Source organism: Corylus avellana, chromosome 8, assembly GCF_965113065.1.
Source record: "Corylus avellana chromosome 8, dhCorAvel1.hap1.2, whole genome shotgun sequence".
In the NCBI taxonomy this organism is placed as follows: Eukaryota; Viridiplantae; Streptophyta; class Magnoliopsida; order Fagales; family Betulaceae; genus Corylus; species Corylus avellana.
Genome location: NC_142497.1, coordinates 3032758 through 3051805, shown reverse-complemented (window position 1 = coordinate 3051805; position 19048 = coordinate 3032758). Strand labels below are relative to the sequence as shown.

The 19048-nt window shown below is 37.3% G+C and overlaps 2 protein-coding genes across 3 annotated transcripts; one reads left to right on the top strand and one right to left on the bottom strand.

The window, feature by feature from the left end:
- Positions 1-367: 367 nt before the first annotated feature.
- On the bottom strand, positions 368-1534 carry LOC148583976 (E3 ubiquitin-protein ligase MBR2-like). The gene has a single exon (XM_088519290.1). The coding sequence runs from the start codon at positions 1049-1051 to the stop codon at positions 557-559; it is 495 nt and encodes a 164-aa protein (XP_088375416.1). The 5' UTR covers positions 1052-1534; the 3' UTR covers positions 368-556.
- Positions 1535-5563: 4029 nt separating this feature from the next.
- On the top strand, positions 5564-18121 carry LOC132163343 (PH, RCC1 and FYVE domains-containing protein 1). Of its 2 annotated transcripts, XM_059573595.2 has the most exons (9): positions 5564-6383; positions 8746-8832; positions 9912-10001; positions 10843-10923; positions 11072-11266; positions 11348-13486; positions 14460-14606; positions 17118-17491; positions 17616-18121. In XM_059573595.2, exons 1-9 carry the CDS (start codon positions 6315-6317, stop codon positions 17746-17748), a joined length of 3315 nt encoding a protein of 1104 aa, XP_059429578.1. In that variant the 5' UTR covers positions 5564-6314; the 3' UTR covers positions 17749-18121. The 2 variants fall into 2 exon arrangements, with proteins under 2 accessions (XP_059429578.1, XP_059429579.1); XM_059573596.2 differs by lacking the exon at positions 9912-10001.
- The last annotated feature ends 927 nt before the right edge of the window (positions 18122-19048 follow it).

The window sequence follows — 19048 nt, the reverse complement described above, 5'->3', positions numbered from 1 at the left end:
TTTATTCAACTCTAATATCACTAGGCTGATGTGGCACTGCTCATTAGTTATTGGATTTTTTTTTTAATAAAGACTGATCCAATAACGGAGACACTGCCACATTAGCTTAGTGGCAGTTAGGTAATATTTGTACTATGGACTTTATAGCATGTTTGTGATTGTGTTTAAGAAATAGAATTTTTAAGTCAAAATGTTTTTTTGGCAAAATCTTTATTTTTAAACTTGTGCTAAAAGTGTATTTTGGCTAATTTTAGACTTTTTGGATCCTTAAGAGCGTTTTCAATTTCTTTTACCAAACGGGTATTTTTTTTTTTCAAACAAATTTTTAATGTTAATTGCACTTTTTGGCCCCTCAAAAACACACCGAAACATATCCTTATTAGGTTGCGAAAAAAACCAAAAAAGAAAAGAATATATACCAGCTATTTTCTGTTTCCTCCAGCTGATTGATTCAAAGACAATATGTAAACAGTAAACTGCCAAAAAGAAATAAAAAATTACAGATCCCTCATTAATTCACCTATCGTATCTTCTTTCTCTGATAATCCTCTCATCATCATATGTTAAGCTCAAACTCTTTGACTTGCATCTGGTACCTGCACAAAGGACACGTGGCCTTTTCCCTCAGCCATTTCAAAGCACAATCTGAGTGGAACTTGTGCATGCACCCTAGCATTCTTCCTTCCTCCCCCACCGACATCTCCTCTTGACAAACCCCACAAACCGCACCATCTTCCTCTATCGCCACCTCCTCCGTCCCGGCAAACGCCGGGTCCACCGTCTTCGCCAGGATCTTCCCCAGCCTTCTCATCACCTCCATCTCCACCTCCCTCATCACCGCCTCGAAATTCCGCCCCGTTTCCCGCGCCCGCGACGATGCCAACTCGGCCGTCATCACGTCCAACTTAATGCCTTCCAGTTCCTCCGCATCCAACTTCCCGGAATACGTCCGAGGGTCGTATGAACCGTTGTACGACGAGTAACGGCCCCAGTTCCTCAGCCTGTCCAGCAGCTCCGCCCTCCTCATAGCTATTTGAAGCTCATCAACCATGGCGATACGCCGTTATCGTAAAAGAAAGAAAGAAAGAAAGAAGAGGGTCTCGAGGGGTTTTGGCTTCAGAAGTTGAAGAACATATAATATCTATAGATATTATGGAGCTGTAAACCGCCGCCTTATGTCTGAGTTGTGAAGAAGTCGGTGATGTATTATATCGGAAGAGAGAAACTCTTGTATCTCACGCGTTTAGACAACGTGTGGAAACTGGAAAGTTATCGGACACGTGGATGTTCTGGTAGTGGGGGCCTGTTTGTTGGGAGATGGAAGAGCCGACGGTCAAGATTCATGCATGAGCATCTACTTTTACGTAGTTCGTGTGATTGGATTAGAGAATCCTTGTCCTTATAAACAACGTTTGAAATTTGAATGATCAAGATTGGTATCCTGTGGACCTGTGTGGTCTGCGGTCTATGCCTGACTAAGAAAACGTGTATGGTTTTTTGTCCCCACGTCAGAAAACGTGTTACTGACAATTTGTTTATTTTGTTTGTTTCTAAATATAGTGTTCATGATCGAGATTTTATTTTTATTTTTTTATTTTTTATTTTTATTCTGTTTGTGAAATGAGTGTCTCGGGATAGAAGAATTAGGTCATCGTACACCAAATCTTAAGTCGAGAGAGTCAAACACAAAGTATTTAGCCGAAGTTGTCGCTTCAATGCTTAAGTCAATAATGATTGGACAAAGTAGGAAGCTTAAGGAAGTTATGGAATTGAAATTTTTGATTAAAATAGTGCTTACTTTGTCTTCTCTTTATAGTTTTTCTTTTTTATTAGAGAGAAGGTATATGAGATAATTGATTTGATTTTGTGACCCCCACTTATTATGCAATTGTCTTTTAGCCAACCTCCGAGAATAAAGGGGCGTTAGGAGTAATACCGTAAACACAACATCTTCCTATTGTTTGTGCGCCCGTCTATATGTACTTGGCTAGATTTGGTCTATCCATAGGGCTTAATAGAAATTTGTATGTTTTGGGTTAACTAAAGTAAATGGGCCTTGGTGTATATATATATATATATATATATATCAATGATTTTTTTAATAATGTTACACCTTAGAAAAAGAGTTAGACTTGAATTCAGGACTTTAGTAATGATATTTTGTTAAATTATCATTTATTTCTATATATATATATATAAATAAGAACAAAATTGTTGGAAATTCGGTTGGTTTTGGTTGGATCCTTCAAGTTAGATTTAGCATGGCTTTCATGCGTTTTTTTTTTTTTTTTTCTTTATAATTTTTTTTTTTAAGTTTCCATGGGATTGATTATTAAAATTTATTGATGATTTCAGTGGACTAGAATTGTTGTCATATGATTTCCCAGTTATTATTATTATTATTATTTTTTTAAGTCAATTATTGACTTTAAAGTCCAGGATTATTGAATTATTTTTTGAGAGAACAAAACAAACGGTCCTGTTATAGTCAATGTGGGGTCATCCTTTACTAGCCTGTTTTCCCTTTTATGTTTCTTGAACATGATCTAAAAGTTGTTTCCATGTAGCCCAAAAATTAAGCAAAACAAGATCCAAACAATAATAATAATAATAATAATAATTCAGTTTCAATACTTGTCTGTTTTAAAAAACAAAAACATACTTATTTCAAAATTATTAACAATTTAAATCTTACAAAAAAAACACGTCACCTTTATATTACATCAAAACTTTTTATTTTTTATTTTTTAAGAATATAAATTTCCTCTCTAATGATTTAGAGGAATTTTTTTTCGACTCATTATCTAAAAGCGTCGTGTGTTTCTTGAATATATACATGTGAGAAGTACATATATATATTTTTATTAATATTATTAAAAACACGTCTCTAATAATAATTTTAGAGACGGATTAAAAAACATCCTTCCAATACAAATTAGAGAAAAAATTCATCCCGATTCATTGCATTACTCAAACCAAAATAGTCATAGGACAAGCTAAAACAAAATCACAAGCCAAGGAAAAAAACAAGTCAAGGGATGGCTAAGTGGAAGTCAACTATTTTGCATGTTTGGCCCCTTCCCTGCGCTTAGTGCGCTGGCAAGCATACAAAACACCCCATGACCACACCAGCCCTCTGCCAAATTCATAAAATCCAACAAAGCCATCATTTCATTTCAGGTCACCGTGGTTGAGAAATTGAGACCCCATGGCAAAGAGCTCAGAAAAAGAGAAAAGAGAGTCTCATAGCCAAGAAAATTAAGTGAAACAATATGAGAAAATAATGTATATGGTTGCATTTGATCCAACAATTTTATTTGTTTTTAGGAGAGATTAATGTGCATTTTCGACCTAATTCTTCCATAATCCAATCCAATTCGAAGAAAAACTCTTTGTTTCTTGCTTCGACTGCTTATGTCAATGTGACCACGGTAATAGTATATATATATATATATATAATCAAAATGTGAACAAATGGGCTTTTGCATCACTAATCAAGGGTCTAAAACTTTAAAGGCAATTGACCCTAATTTTAGTTTTTCTGGCCAAGATACCCTAAAATGATATCTTCCCACAACCCCTCGTGAATAAGCATGGGGCTGTCTAGACCTAACTGTCCCTAACAAAAAGGTTGCTTTCTTTAGGAAGTACCTTTCCTCAAGGGCCAAACTTAGCCACCAACTGAGCAATCAAAACAGTGCAATGCTCACACCTAAAAAAACAGGAGATGTCTCGTAACATCCTAGTTTTATATTAGACCGACGAGTAGCTCATATATAGTGAATAGTTTATAAAGATATTTATGAGTGTTACATTTCACGTGACTCCAAATTATTAACTAGCTATTTTAGAGTGATATTACAGATACGACAAACGCTTTCTTTTAATCATTATAAATAGTATCAGAACAAAGATACAATGTGGTACTGAAGTACTGCACGATGTGACCTTAATAAAAACCGAGCATTATTAGTGTTTTTATGAAAGCTCCAAATTAACCAAGTTCTTTTAGAGTGATTGTGCATATGTGATTGACGTTTTTTCTTGATCTATGACGGTCAGTTTGTGGTGCAAAGGTTTGTTAGGCCGGGGTCGGCCTATCATATGTTATATATGTTGTAGGGGCTGTCAAGTGCTTGTAATTGATAAGCACATCATCCCACTTGGAGATATAAAAAGTTTAGGACCACTATGACAAAAAAAAGGGGGCCAGAATTCTGACTTGTGGCTAAGCCACTTTTGTATAAAGTGCACCAGCATGGTGTTGGTCTCAATCAACAAGGGTGGAAAGACAACTGCCCTTGTTAAGGACATCATGGTTTTATCTTTTGCACGCCCAATTACCTAATTTTTGGTTATTATATGTAGTTTTACTATTTATATTAAGAGAAATGCTAAAAATTACACTAGATGCTACTTCCGTTTTATTGGCCCATATAGTAGCGTTCATTAGTCTTTGATTATTTTTATTTTTTTTTTATTTTTTAAAAAAAAACATAAACTAATAAAAATTGCTATGAAAATATGATTTTTAGCATTACTCTTATACTAAAGTTCTTGAAGTTTTGTATTCGAATCTGAAATATCTGCCTTTGCAAACCCTTTTTTTTTTTAAAAAAAAAAAAAAAAAAAAAAAACCCTATGGTCAAGATGCAGCAAGTCAGAAAGTAATGTAGTTTTGATTATTAATTTTTCCTGAATGGCACATGCAAAAACCCTTGATTTTTCTTTTTCTAAAAAGAATATGCATACCATTTTAATTTTGAAATGTAAATATATATCATATTTTTTTCCCCCAAATTTGACAAATACCTATGCTTAGACGGGTGTAGAATTGAACACTTTATTTAAAAGTTAATTTTTATTATCATTTTTGTGAATCAATTAACTCATTGAGTGTTGGCTCACGCTTAGTAGAAGAAAAATGAAAAAAGAATAATAAAAAAAAAATTGGGTATATTTTATTAAAGTAATGATTAAGTGATTAAATTTATCTCTTCCTATCAGCTTAAGTTTTTGGGATAACTGGTAGTTTAACAGGGTATCAAAGTCAAAGATCTTAAGATTAAACCTTGACTCTGTCAATTTACCTTATTTAAATTAAATATTTCACTTAAATGATTAAATTTACATCTATCTCTCCGTGCTTTTTTATTTTTGTAGACCTTTTAAAGATGGGTGGCATCCTTATATTATTATGGTGTCAGTGAAAAAGCCTCATTTGAACCAAAAAAAAAAAAAAAAAAAATCAATCTCTATGATAAAAAGCAAGATAAAATAAAATAAAATAAAACATGAAATTAAGAAGAAAAAAAGGGGAGCGAAATAATCCAAACTGGTTTTTTAATTTAATTTTAATTTTTAATTCGATCGGACTGTGACTATTTTGACTCCACCTTCGGGCGCTTGTTAATTTTACTTCAACTGTAACTTCTATATTTATCCGAAGTGAAAGTTCCAACTGGCAACTCCTCCCTCCTCCCTGGTTGTTGACAACATGGAATTTTACCAATAAAACGCAAGAATCATAGAACTTCCATCCAACAAACTATTTTCCTACAAATTCTCTCCGCATCCAAACACCGAAAGAAAAGAAAAAAAGAAAAAGAAAAAACTTTCCGGAGAAAAAGGAAGTGTCAAAACGGAAAATTCAGGTGGCAATTATGGGCATTATTCTACACACCTCCACTTTTCCAATTTTCTTTATTCTACTAATCCTCACTACTTCTCTTTGTCTTCTCAGCCATTAGAGTTCAGCAATTTTTTACTTTTATAATTCCTCTACCCCCCTCTCTCTCTCTCTCTCTCTGGCTTTCTCTCTCTTCTGCAACTGAGAGAATCAATCAGATCATAGTTTCCTAGATTTTCCCACTCTTTCCCGCACTTTCTCGCCCCGATTTTCTCTCTCAGACAAACAGGTACCTCGAGGTCGGCGACCTCTCAATCAACAGAATCCATTGGAGCTTTCCGCTTCCGTTTTTCGATCGGTTCTCTTCCACAACCAAAACGCTTCTCTTCTAGTATATTTACACTTCGCAGCTGTCACTGTACGAACCGTACTCAATTGGAAGCTCCGGTACGGTACGGTCAGTGCAGCTGGTTACGGAACCGTGACTGAAGGAATTGGAGCAGAACTGAGTGTGTGTGTGAATGCTTGATTCGAGGCTCGCTTGCGGTTTAGGGCTGAGTGAATGTGTGAATTGGAGAGCGAAGTTGCGGTTGGATGAAACTGGTGAATGGAAGGGTTTGGTTTTGAGAATGGTTGAGTCAAAGACTTGTGGTAGTGATTAGGTATTTTTTCGGTTTTCGCTGAGATGTCGCGGACGGATAGGATGGCTTCGGATCTTAGCAGGACTGGCCCCGTCGAAAGAGACATCGAGCAGGTATTTGTTTTTCCTTCGTTTCTTGGATGTTTTAGTTCATTTGTGTCGTTCAATGATTTACATTCAAGAATTGGTTGGTATTTAGCTTATAGTGGCATAGAAAGCACTGTGAAATTCTATTGGTTTTCTTGTGCTAACTGTTAATTTGTTGGTTCGTTCTATGTAATGCTATTTAGGCTGCCTGTGATCAAGTGGGGTTCCAGTTGTGGTAGTGGAATGATTTGTACGGTTGGTTGCCACAGATGGATTCTTTTTAGGGGTGGGTTTTAATTAAGTTGTTTGAATAGACTGAATGTACTTGCTCCCAATTAATTTTCAAGTTGTTTGAATGAACTGAGAGATGACTGTCTTTTTCAGTAGGTTGACTTTCTACCTTGAATAACTGGTAAACAAACTTCTTTTTCACCATTGGCTAGCTAAGCAGGATGTTGTTTGCTCGTTGTGATATAGATTTGAGATAGGGGAGAAGTAAGGAGGGTTCTTTTTTTTTTTTTTTTTTTTTTTTTTTTTTTTTAAATAAAATAAAAATAAATTTGGATCCCTTTGAGGACTAATGGGCTTATGAGCTACATGTCGGGAGGTTGCCCTCTCAGAATCCTTAAACTCTACATTCCTTCTGGGATTTGATTTCAGGTCTCGTAGGCTATACCAAAAGAATTCACTAACTAAGCTAGTACCCGCGAGGACCAAAAGACTTCACTAAGCTAGTGTCCACAAGGAGATAGAAACTGACTGCTCTTAGTTTAGGACTAATAAATTTTTGGAAATGTACTCTGAAATCACGTTTTAATTAACCTTACTTTGGACAAATATATGTTAAACATTCAGTGCAGTGCAACCAAGTCAATGTTGTAGACCAAAGGAATTTATGAATATAGTATTTTTGCACAAAGAGTTAGCCTTAGACCTTTATCTTTTCTTTCAGTTGGTTAAGGGCTGTTTAAGAAGTCAGTATAAGATAAGGTCCCACGGTAGTTTCACGTGTTATATCTAAATTACATCATGTTATATGGCTAGACCAGAGTGTTGGTGAATTTGAAACCATAGGATCGCAATGGAGACAAATTTATGACATGAGGTTAAATTTGTGCTAGCAAAGAGGATTGTCCCTTTAAAATTTTCTTGGCTGGAAGAGAGAAGTTATTCTGAATTCTACGTGAGAACTGTGTGTGAAAGGGATCCAATTTTTTGCATGATGAAGTTGCATTCTTGGATTTTCCGTGGAGGATGATCTTCTCGTGGAGAATGATCCAAGCCACGCAGGATAGGTAGGAAAAGCAACTGCCCCTTGGATTTTCACACTGCTTCATTTTCGAATATACTATAGTCTTTTATGAACCAATCCAGAAATAGGGGAAGGTTTTCATGAAAGATTATCTTTTGACTTACAAGTTGTGGATTACTTGTATTTAGATTTAGCATTGAAAGTAGGAAAGTTACTGCATTATCCATCAGAAAGTTGATGGCTGAACCAGATAATGCTTAGTAAGATATAAATATATGCATTCACATTATACTTATGGGTTACGGCTTATAATTGTTGTTTAACAAGTTAATATTTATAACCCAAGAGGTAGCTCAATAGGCTGAGGACCATGCCTCATAAAGCGGAGGGTACTAGTTTGAATCTCTCCCTCCCCCTTCCCTTTGGGCCAATTACTTATGAAAAAAAAGTAGATATTAATAATCTTGTATAGAATCCCTACAATGTTCAGGAGTTTGACTTCTCACAGTTGATCAATAAATAGGATATATCATCTTTATAAATGATAAAATTTGCTAGGTAAAACAAGATATGTATATGAGGATTCTGATCAAGTTCTATTAGGATCCTCTCTAGACATATGTATGTGGTAAGAAATGATCAAGTTCACTGTAAACAAACCAAAAGAAAAAAGTTCTATGAGGATCCTCTCTAGACTTATGGACAATTATGTAGGAGGTCAACTAGGTAATCCATATCCATATGCAAGGATGCTTTTTTTCAATTTTTTATTCTTATTTTTATTTTTATTTTTATAGTCTAGTCTGTTCACTTAGATGCTAAGTGTAAGTAGTGTGCCGGTGCTACCTCACTGATCAAGAAGGGGTAACAGAGCTGGATGGGCTCTCTTCAAAAGGGACAACTGTGCCAGAACTCATTTCAGATTTGTCTATGGGTGTTACTAGGCATTAGATCTGTTACTTTCATGCAGTTGGTTTTACCTGAAAATCTCTGCAACTTCTTTATATTCTTCTGAACCAGTTGAATATGTTCTTAATTTGTTTTATCGTTGGTTGATACTTAGCCAGTGTTATATTTACCTGCTTGCAAATGTGCTGAATATGCTTAAATTAGGTTCCTGGGTGATATTTATGACAGGCAATTACTGCTCTAAAGAAAGGGGCATACTTGCTCAAGTATGGAAGAAGAGGGAAGCCCAAGTTTTGTCCATTCCGGCTTTCCAATGTAAGCTTGACTGTGTTTTCCCAGTCATGTGAATGCAATCTTCTGCATGTGCGTGTGCGCACACGTTCTTTGGTTATATTTTATATTGGCTAGTATTCTTGTGCATTCCCACCCCTTTTCCCTGGATTTATTGTACTTATTTTAATCAAACAATTAGGTCATTGGAATTCACCTTGTGTGTCTACTGAATATTATCAAACTTCTAGGCATACGGTTTTCTATTTGCTTTAAAATATTTGTTCGAAATTTTTTCGCAAGTACTTCCAATATGTTCTATCAAAGGATTTTTGCTCCTTAGTAGTCTGACTTGGTATAATTTGAAGTATCTTTCATGGAGTAATTTATCTTTCAGCATATCTATCAGCGATTTGAAGCCTGAGTTGACATCTCATTTGTGGTTCGATTACTATCAGATGATATACTTGACAATGACTGTTAACTAGGACAAAGTGGTGCAAAAACTTGCGAACAGGAATGACCCACACGATCAAAATTATTGGAGACAGATTCTTAAGGCACTTTTTTTTAGTTGTATTTGTGATGTTAGGTTTCCAATAGCAGCCATACTGCCAAGTGCCAACAAGTTTGAAAAATTGAAATATGAGGGAATAAATTTGTGAAAACACAAATGTAGAGTAAAAGATTGAAAACTAAATTTCAATATGGCTTTGATACCATTTTCAGGGAAATGATGATTGGGTTGCATTAAGATATACCTTAATCACGATAACTGGTGCACCGGATAGATAAAGAAATAGGATTTATATATTTTGAAGTTTTCACCAAATACATTCTGACCTTACTTGAATGCTATCAAGTCCAGTCAAGTGTTTATCAATTAAAACTGTGTATCATTTACCTGGAACCAATTCATTAGATTCTTATAACTTTAACTAGTATTAACATGTGCACGCGCACACATACATATATATACACATATTTCAAATGCGGAAGGCATATATGCACATTATTGATTTTTTTTTTAATCTATAAAACGGTAGTTTCTGTTTCAATGCATTTAATGTCCAAATGAAATTTTTGCTAGCAAAAGTTGTGTTTGATTTTCTTATTGCTTTCAGGATGAGTCTGTTCTAATATGGTTCTCCGGGAGAGAGGAGAAGCACCTTAAACTAAGCCATGTGTCTAGAATTATTTCTGGACAACGCACTGTAAGTGTCTTTGCTGTGAAGATAATATCATGTATATGGCTATGCTGCCATGGTGTTAGGAGATTGTAATTGCATGTCTTCAATGTGATGACTATGACGTAAAAGATAGATGTGCTTTTATCTAATATTCAAACTCCTCTTTGTCCCTTCTCTGGCACTAGAAAATTACTTGTTTAATTGAGGCAACTCATATTCTTTATTGTTTAACCAATATCCTATAATTTAGTTGATCTACATATTTAAAGTGCAAATTATCGTCACTGCTATCCTGGACTTACATGAGCAGAACTTGGAATTGACTATATCCAACTTAACATCCACTGCCTATTTATAAATCTCATCATAATTTAACATCCAACCCCTATTTTCAATTGGCATTCACTTTATTCAGTATTCTTGGCTGAACTGTCCATCATTTACTCACTCTCTATAAGGCACTGAAAGGCTTCTTTGCTTGGATCTTGAATCTGTAAATTAATAGTAGTTTGTGTTGACTCTGTCAGCTTATGGCTATGGATAAGGCTGTCTCTTACTAAGACATGCAGCTAACATGTTTTGCTGTGTCTGGATGCTAAATTTGTTTATAACCACAAGTTGTAACATAGGTCATCTTTTTTCCCCCTTCCTTTTTAAATTTTATTGATCTAAGTGATATTGGTGCTTTCTTATAAGCAATATGTCATTGATTTGTTTGTGTGTCTGCACATGTGTGCCAGTTTGTACTGTATTCTGTTCTCTGAATTTATGTCTTGCCTTTTGACCATCTGTGGTGGCTTTGTACTTGGTCATTCAAGTTTTTCAGGTCTGTACTAATTAAACATTTCCTATTTTTTTTTTGCAGCCAATCTTTCAAAGGTATCCAAGGCCTGAGAAGGAGTATCAGTCATTTTCTCTCATATATAATGAAAGATCACTGGATTTGGTAAGAATTTTACCGCCCTCCATTATTATTATTATTGGTGGTAACTTGTTGCTGTGGATCTCTAACATAGCTTCTCTCTCTTAGCCATATCGGTCTGGCTTTAAGATTGTGACTGTTTAAGTGTTTTGTGATCTGTTCTTCTGAGCAGATTTGCAAGGATAAAGATGAAGCTGAGGTATGGTTTAGTGGTTTAAAAGCATTAATTTCACGTAGTCATCACCGTAAATGGAGAACGGAATCAAGGAGTGATGGAATTCCTTCTGAAGCAAATAGTCCTAGAACATACACACGAAGAAGTTCTCCTTTGAATTCTCCATTTGGTAGTAATGAGAGCATGCAGAAGGTATGGTTATCTTGTTTCGTACTCTCTTCCTGTTTTGAGTTGAAGATGTAAATTACAAGAATCTTCTTGTGCTTAATTCAGGATGGCGGAGATCCCCTTCGTCTTCATAGTCCATATGAAAGTCCCCCCAAGAACGCTCTGGATAAAGCATTATCAGATGTGATATTGTATGCTGTACCTCCCAAGGGTTTCTTCCCTTCAGACTCTGCTAGTGGTTCAGTCCATTCTTTGTCATCGGGAGGTTCAGATAGTGTACATGGCCACATGAAGACAATGGCGATGGATGCTTTTAGAGTTAGTCTATCGAGTGCTGTTAGCTCATCAAGCCAAGGTTCTGGTCATGATGATGGCGATGCCCTGGGGGATGTTTTCATTTGGGGGGAGGGCATAGGGGATGGTGTTCTGGGTGGTGGAACCCATAGAATCGGGAGTGGTTTTGGTGTCAAAATGGACTCTTTGTTGCCTAAAGCCTTAGAATCTGCAGTAGTACTTGATGTCCAGAACATTGCCTGTGGTGGACGACATGCTGCCTTAGTAACCAAGCAGGGAGAGATTTTCTCCTGGGGGGAGGAATCTGGAGGCCGGCTTGGGCATGGAGTAGACTCTGATGTTTTGCATCCAAAGCTAATTGATGCCCTAAGTAATACGAACATTGAGCTTGTAGCTTGTGGTGAGTACCACACATGTGCTGTAACACTTTCTGGTGATTTGTATACGTGGGGCGATGGAACTTATAATTTTGGTCTTCTTGGGCACGGAAACGAAGTGAGCCACTGGGTCCCAAAAAGAGTAAATGGGCCCTTGGAGGGCATACATGTCTCATCTATCTCTTGTGGACCCTGGCACACTGCTGTTGTAACCTCTTCTGGACAATTGTTTACTTTTGGTGATGGAACATTTGGTGTTTTGGGCCATGGAGATCGGAAAAGTGTTTCAATACCAAGGGAAGTAGAATCCCTTAAGGGGCTCCGCACTGTCCGAGCAGCTTGTGGTGTTTGGCATACTGCTGCAGTTGTAGAAGTCATGGCTGGGAATTCAAGTTCCAGCAACTGCTCTTCTGGAAAGCTGTTTACTTGGGGAGATGGGGATAAAGGTCGACTTGGACATGGTGATAAGGAAGCAAAACTTGTGCCTACCTGTGTCGCTGCTCTTGTTGATCCTAACTTTTGTCAAGTTGCCTGCGGACATAGTCTGACTGTTGCTCTTACAACCTCAGGCCATGTCTATACAATGGGCAGTCCTGTTTATGGCCAGTTGGGGAATCTCCAAGCTGATGGAAAACTCCCTGCTCGTGTTGAAGGAAAGCTATCCAAGAATTTTGTGGAGGAGATAGCTTGTGGTGCTTATCATGTTGCAGTTTTAACTTCAAAAACTGAAGTCTATACTTGGGGTAAGGGAGCAAATGGTCGTTTGGGTCATGGGGATACAGATGATAAAAATTCCCCAACGTTTGTAGAGGCTCTCAGAGATAAGCAAGTGAAAAGTATTGCTTGTGGTACTAATTTTACAGCGGCTATTTGCCTTCATAAGTGGGTCTCAGGTGTTGACCAGTCTATGTGCTCTGGCTGCCGCCTGCCATTTAATTTCAAAAGAAAACGACACAATTGTTACAATTGTGGACTTGTTTTTTGCCATTCATGCAGCAGTAAGAAGTCTCTTAAGGCTTCTATGGCACCAAATCCCAACAAACCCTATCGTGTCTGTGATAATTGTTTTAATAAACTGAGGAAAGCTATTGAAAGTGATGGTTCATCTCACTCTTCTGTGAGCAGAAGAGGAAGCATCAATCAAGGGTCACTTGAGTTCATCGAAAAAGATGAGAAGTTGGATTCCAGATCCCGTGCACAACTTGCTAGATTTTCTTCAATGGAATCCTTGAAGCAAGTGGAAAGCCGATCTTCTAAGAAAAACAAGAAACTAGAATTTAACAGCAGTCGAGTCTCACCTATTCCAAATGGAGGTTCCCAGTGGGGAGCACATAGTATCGCTAAATCTTTTAATCCGGTGTTTGGGTCATCCAAAAAGTTTTTCTCAGCTTCTGTTCCTGGATCAAGAATTGTTTCTCGAGCAACATCTCCAATATCAAGGCGGCCCAGCCCACCTCGTTCAACGACACCTACACCTACTCTGGGAGGGCTTACCTCACCAAAGATCGTTGTGGATGACACTAAAAGGACAAATGATAGCCTTAGCCAGGAAGTTATTAAATTAAGAGCGCAGGTATGCAGCTCTCCCTGCTTTTCAATCACTTGTGTTAATTCACTCTTTTAGTTGTAGTATCTCCCTCCTTTTACCTGTGGACTTTTGCTGTAGTGGGGATTGGTGGACTGGCAGTTGGAAAATTAACGAAAGTCTTCCATCAAGTTTCAACAAAATATGTTTCCATCTTTGCATTGAAACTTGAAAGTAGAGAATGATTGTGAAATTAGGCACCGACGTTGTCAATTTGAATTATATATTCTATCGCTATGATCTGTGGTTCAGAGTGTGGAAATGTAGGCAAGCATGTATTTTATATATATTTTCTATTTTAGTGCCTAAAGCTTACAAACTGAAATGCAAACGAGATGTAGAAAATTATTGTTTTGAGGTCAACTGTACAATAATTGGTTTGAACTGCCTGGTCAACTTGCATCATTGTGTAACGAATCGCATCTTTAAATAGGATCTTCCTCCCCAACCCACAACTGTTGTGCTTAAGTATGGATTGTATGGTCAGAGAATACATAATGTTTGGGGTGGGGTTGTGTTGGGTCAGGTCAGGTCAAGATTTTGTTATACAAATCTGTTTATGGTCATACCTGACCAACCCAAGTATTGACAGGTCTTTGTCAGGTCCTTTTTTTTCCTCCCGAGGAAAAGGGTAGGAGGGGGGCAGTAGCACCCCCTAGTTGTGGCCCACGGAAGCGCCCCTAATCCCATAGAATTAGTACTGCCCACCCCAACAAGAGTGTAATGGGTACTTTTTGAAATTGAAACAATTGAAATTGTACAAATTGAAACAATAGGGTACTTTTTGAAATTGTAATGAAGTGACCATTTGCATCATGATTTTATCCTTTTATTTAGGTATAAATATTGTAGTTGGAAGTCCAGCTTACAATAACTTAAATTCCATTTTCAATGACCTAACAAGTTATGCGTGCTCAGTTCTATGTTATTCCAGTATTCCTGACGAATCTTTATCTTGTAGGTGGAAAATCTCACTCGCAAAGCCCAACTTCAAGAAGTTGAGCTAGAAAGAACAACCAAACAGCTAAAGGAAGCAATAGCTATTGCAGAAGAGGAAACTACAAAATGCAAAGCGGCAAAGGAAGTCATCAAGTCGCTTACTGCACAAGTAAGATGGTTTTTATTTTTTATTTTTTTGTGCATTAGTACGATAATATTTGGGGTTTAGTTGGATTACCATGTCCATTGAGTCCATTTGATATAAGTCTTGTTTCAGTTTGAACCTAAAGAGATTCCTTTGAAAATGGAAAAAAAAGATGAAATTATTTGCAATATGTCCTATTTTCTATTCCAATGTCTTCTCATAACTGGCAACAATGCTATTTTTGCTTTGCAGTCAACTCATTAAAGTGTTTTTTGCGCCTTCACATGCCACAGGAAGAAATTGACTTTTGTTGTTTCCATGGGAGGCGTAACATCCCTTATCATTGCATGTGATTATTCTAATTTATCTGCATCTATTGAACAAAAAAATTTATAATAACATTCAAGCAAGCATCTATAGTATACGGTTGTTAAACAAAAAAGTTGTATAACTATCTATAGTTATATGGTTGTTAGTTCAAGTGTTATATTTCAAGAAAATTAATGACTGGAGCATTTAGAGGACTAAGCCAGGACAGATTGGATACAATGTGTTTGTTACTCCAAATTGTGTTGGACCATAAACTTGTCCAAAACACTTGTCCAAAACATGCTTTTGTTCAACTATGTTGTTTTTGGGGAAGTGGCTTTGGTGCTTTGTGCATGAGAGAGAGAGAGAGAGAGAGAGAGAGAGACCTTATGGAGAACCGTAGTGGAATCTAAGTGCGGTAGTGCGTGGGGTGGGTAGTGTTTTAATGAGATTCATGGGTCATATGAGGCGGGGTAATGAAAAAAATATCAAGAGGGGTTAGGGGGAGCTTTCTGGCCATATCATGTTTGAGGTAGGTGATGGGTCCAAAATTAGATTTTGGTATGACTTCTGGTGTGGAATTAGGTTCTTGAGGAATATTTTCCGATTTTGTATAGTATTTCGCAAAAGATGTTGTAGCAAATTACTTGGAGCTATCTAGTGGTTCTAATAAGTGGAATATAAGCTTTATTAGAGCGGCTCAATATTGAGAAGTGGATGTCTGTACTTCGTTTTTGAATTTATTGTATTCTCTAAGATTGAGACGGGGAGGTGAAGGCAAGTTACACGAAGTCCCTTCCAAAAGAGGGATGTTTGATGTTAGATGTTTCTATAACGTCCTTGAAACTTTTGAGAGCGCCCCTTTCCCTTGGAAGAGTGTTTGGCGGCATAATGTTCCCTTGAGAGTGACATTTTTTGCTCGGATGGCTGCCTTAGGAAAAATCTTAACCATGGATAACCTAAAGAAATAAAGTGTTATTGTGGTTGATTGGTGTTGTATGTGTAAAAAGAGCGGAGAGACTATGGATCATATTCTTCTCCATTACAAGATTGCTAATGCTTTGTGAAGTGCTATCTTTAGTCGTCTTGGCCATCTTGGGTTAGCTTGGGTTTATGCCTAGAAGTGTATTAAACCTTCTCGCTTGGTGGAGAGGGTTGGGAGGTAACCCTTGGTGTGTAGCTCTGTGGAAGTTGGTTCTAGCCTGCCTTTTTTGGTGTCTTTGGAAGGAGGAAAGAAATGATAGATGTTTTGAAGATCACAAGAGGATAGTAGCGAAACTAAAGTCTTTCTTCTTCGAAACCCTTTTATCTCTGGACAGATGCCTTCGATTTTAATTTGCTTAGGTTTCATGATTTTCTCAACTTGTTTTTTCTTTCTAGTTATGTGTTTTTCTTGTATACTCTTTGTATACTTGGGTTGCGCCTTTCGCACTTTTAATAATATTTTGTTTACTTATCAAAAAAAGATAATGCCTTTCCTTAGTTCTAATGGGCTATATGGTGGTGCTTTTTTAACTCTCCCCATACGCGTTCAGTTTGGCAAAAGCTGTTTTCTGATGTGTAAACAGAATCTGTCAGCAATGTCTTTGCACTAGCCTGTAAACAATTTTTCTACTGCCTTTATTTTTTTATTAAGTTGTGATCTACCAGTGCCTTCATTCTCTATCTCTAGCACTTGATGTAAGCTCCATAGCGTGTTGACCTGTAAGTTGTCACACCATCCTGCTCAAGGTATTAAATCTTTTTTTTGGGTGTGAATGAGGTTAAAGTGATGGTTATTTCTGCCTGGTAACTTGTTTTTTCCGGGATATCAGTAGAGGCTTGAACTTTTAAAACCTTTAGTGTTTCCCGAATGTTCTGCAAAGGCTTTAAATGTTTCTACTGTTCTTTGTAACCAGAGATGGTAAATAGATGAGTTGGTTTATTTTGAACTCCTGTTCTCATCGGACACTGATGGAATCTTTATTATCCTTTACAAAGACTTTATATGATCTACTCTAAATGCCTTTGGCCAAAAGAAGAAAAATTTTAATGTGGCATGATGCTTTGTTTTAGTTACTAGTTAGTAATAATCTTCTGTAACCTTGCACCAAGAATTTTCTTAAGTTGCATCTAGAACTTGATTCCAGAAATTTGGGGAGACAACTGATATTAATCTTATGGATTACTCTTACTTGAGCTTTATATAGCTGGTGAAACATTTTTTGTTTTTCTTGTGCTGAATAGTTGAAGGACATGGCTGAAAGGCTGCCTGTGGGAGCTGCTCGGAACGTTAAATCACCTTCTCTTGCTTCCTTTGGCTCCAGTCCTGCTTTTAACGAAGTTTCTAATGCTTCTATTGACCGAATGAATGGTCAAGCAACATTCCAAGAACAAGACTCAAATGGATCAAACAGCCAGTTGCTTTCTAATGGATCAAGCAACAACAGTAACCGTAGTTCAGGTCACAACAAACCAACCCATTTGGATGCAACAGCTAGAAATGGAAGCAGAATGAAAGAAAGTGAATCTGAATATGTTGAGCAAGATGATCCTGGTGTATATATTACACTTACCAACCTACCAGGGGGTGTCAAGGATCTTAAGCGAGTTCGCTTCAGGTACGTTATCTTCAGCCCAGTTTTCTTTTCATTTAAAATAATTCGCAAAAAAAAGAGGAGGATGACCAAATGATGATCTTCCACCTGGATCAAGTTTAAACCCCTATTTTAATGATGAATGCAGTCGGAAGCGGTTTAGTGAGAAACAAGCAGAACAGTGGTGGGCGGAAAACCGGGCAAGAGTATATGAACAATATAATGTGCACATGATTGACAAGTCAAGTGTTGGCGTTGGGAGCGAGGACTTGGCTCATTGACATATGAAGATAATCATCTGTAAATGAAATGATATTTTCCACAAATACAGCTTGACTTACTGAGAGGTCATACTAATTGATTAGATTTGGCTTCCATCTGCTATAGAAAGTTTGAGGGAAGCAAAGGTTTGGTATAAGAAGAGAATTAGAGGGGTTTGATTGTGTTTTTGTATTTCCGCTCTATTTTTTCAACTTGATTTTAGTTTCCATTTTTTTCCCTATATGTGCCTTGTGTGGGGGTTGAGGGTGAGAAGTGTAAATTCTTAGTAGGTTGCTGGCTCTTGTGGCTGCCATGTAAATTCCATAAGCAAATGTATCTGCAGATTTTTTTCCCTCTACGGTTTATAAATTCATTCAGGTCATATTAAAGGCAGCTTTTTATCTGTTATGTACATTAAAGGCAAATACATCTTTTGATTCGTCTTTCACTCATTGCTAATTATGTAATCATCTATTTACCCAAAATGAATTTGATGTCTGGCACAGATACAGTCTGATGTTTTATATATTTACGGAGAGAGAGATAGAGCTGCCGCCGCAGGTCATGGGTCTTCATGACGATAATTCATTTATTTATTTATTTATATATGAAAATTCTTGGTGAGAGGACCCAGTGGAGCTTCAAAATCTTTTAGAGAGATAGGATATGTGTATATAACTTGTTGACTTCAATCCATCTTTTAGGGAAGAGCTTCATTTTCAAATAGGAGTAGAGAAGCCTGTTGGTCTCGGAGGAACGGAGAGACTCCGACACCCAAGTCAGGAGAATGTGTACATGAGGTGTTTTGCTTTGCTTAGTGATAGAATGTGTACACGAGGTGTTTTGCTTTGCTTAGTGATAGAATGTGTACATGAGGTCTCGCCCCCCTTGCCTTTTTATATAGATGAGAGCCTTCTACTTTTTGTTTTGAGAATGAGCCTTCTACTTGAGTCGTCTTCCAGGGAGGATAGATCTTCTGCTTGTTATTATACCTGAGGGAGTTGTGTCGGGGTCAGTTGAGTTAGTGGGTCGCTGGGCCATCGGGTACGTAGGTCGTTTTGGAGCTTGGCCCGTCGTGCTTTTTAGTAATCACAAACTGGTTGGGCTCTTTTGGAGGGAAAGGCTTTCTTCTTGGTGTAAATGGTGCTTGGGCCCTATAAGAATCCCCCAATTCCCTTGGGTGATTAGTGAATCCATTCATGGGGAATTTTGCGATGGGTGCTTTTGGGTTGATGGGTTAGCTTTTCTTGGGTCTATCGGAGACTGTTGATATCTGGGCCCACCGGGTCATATGCTTGCTAGGCTTTCTCTTGAGTGTCA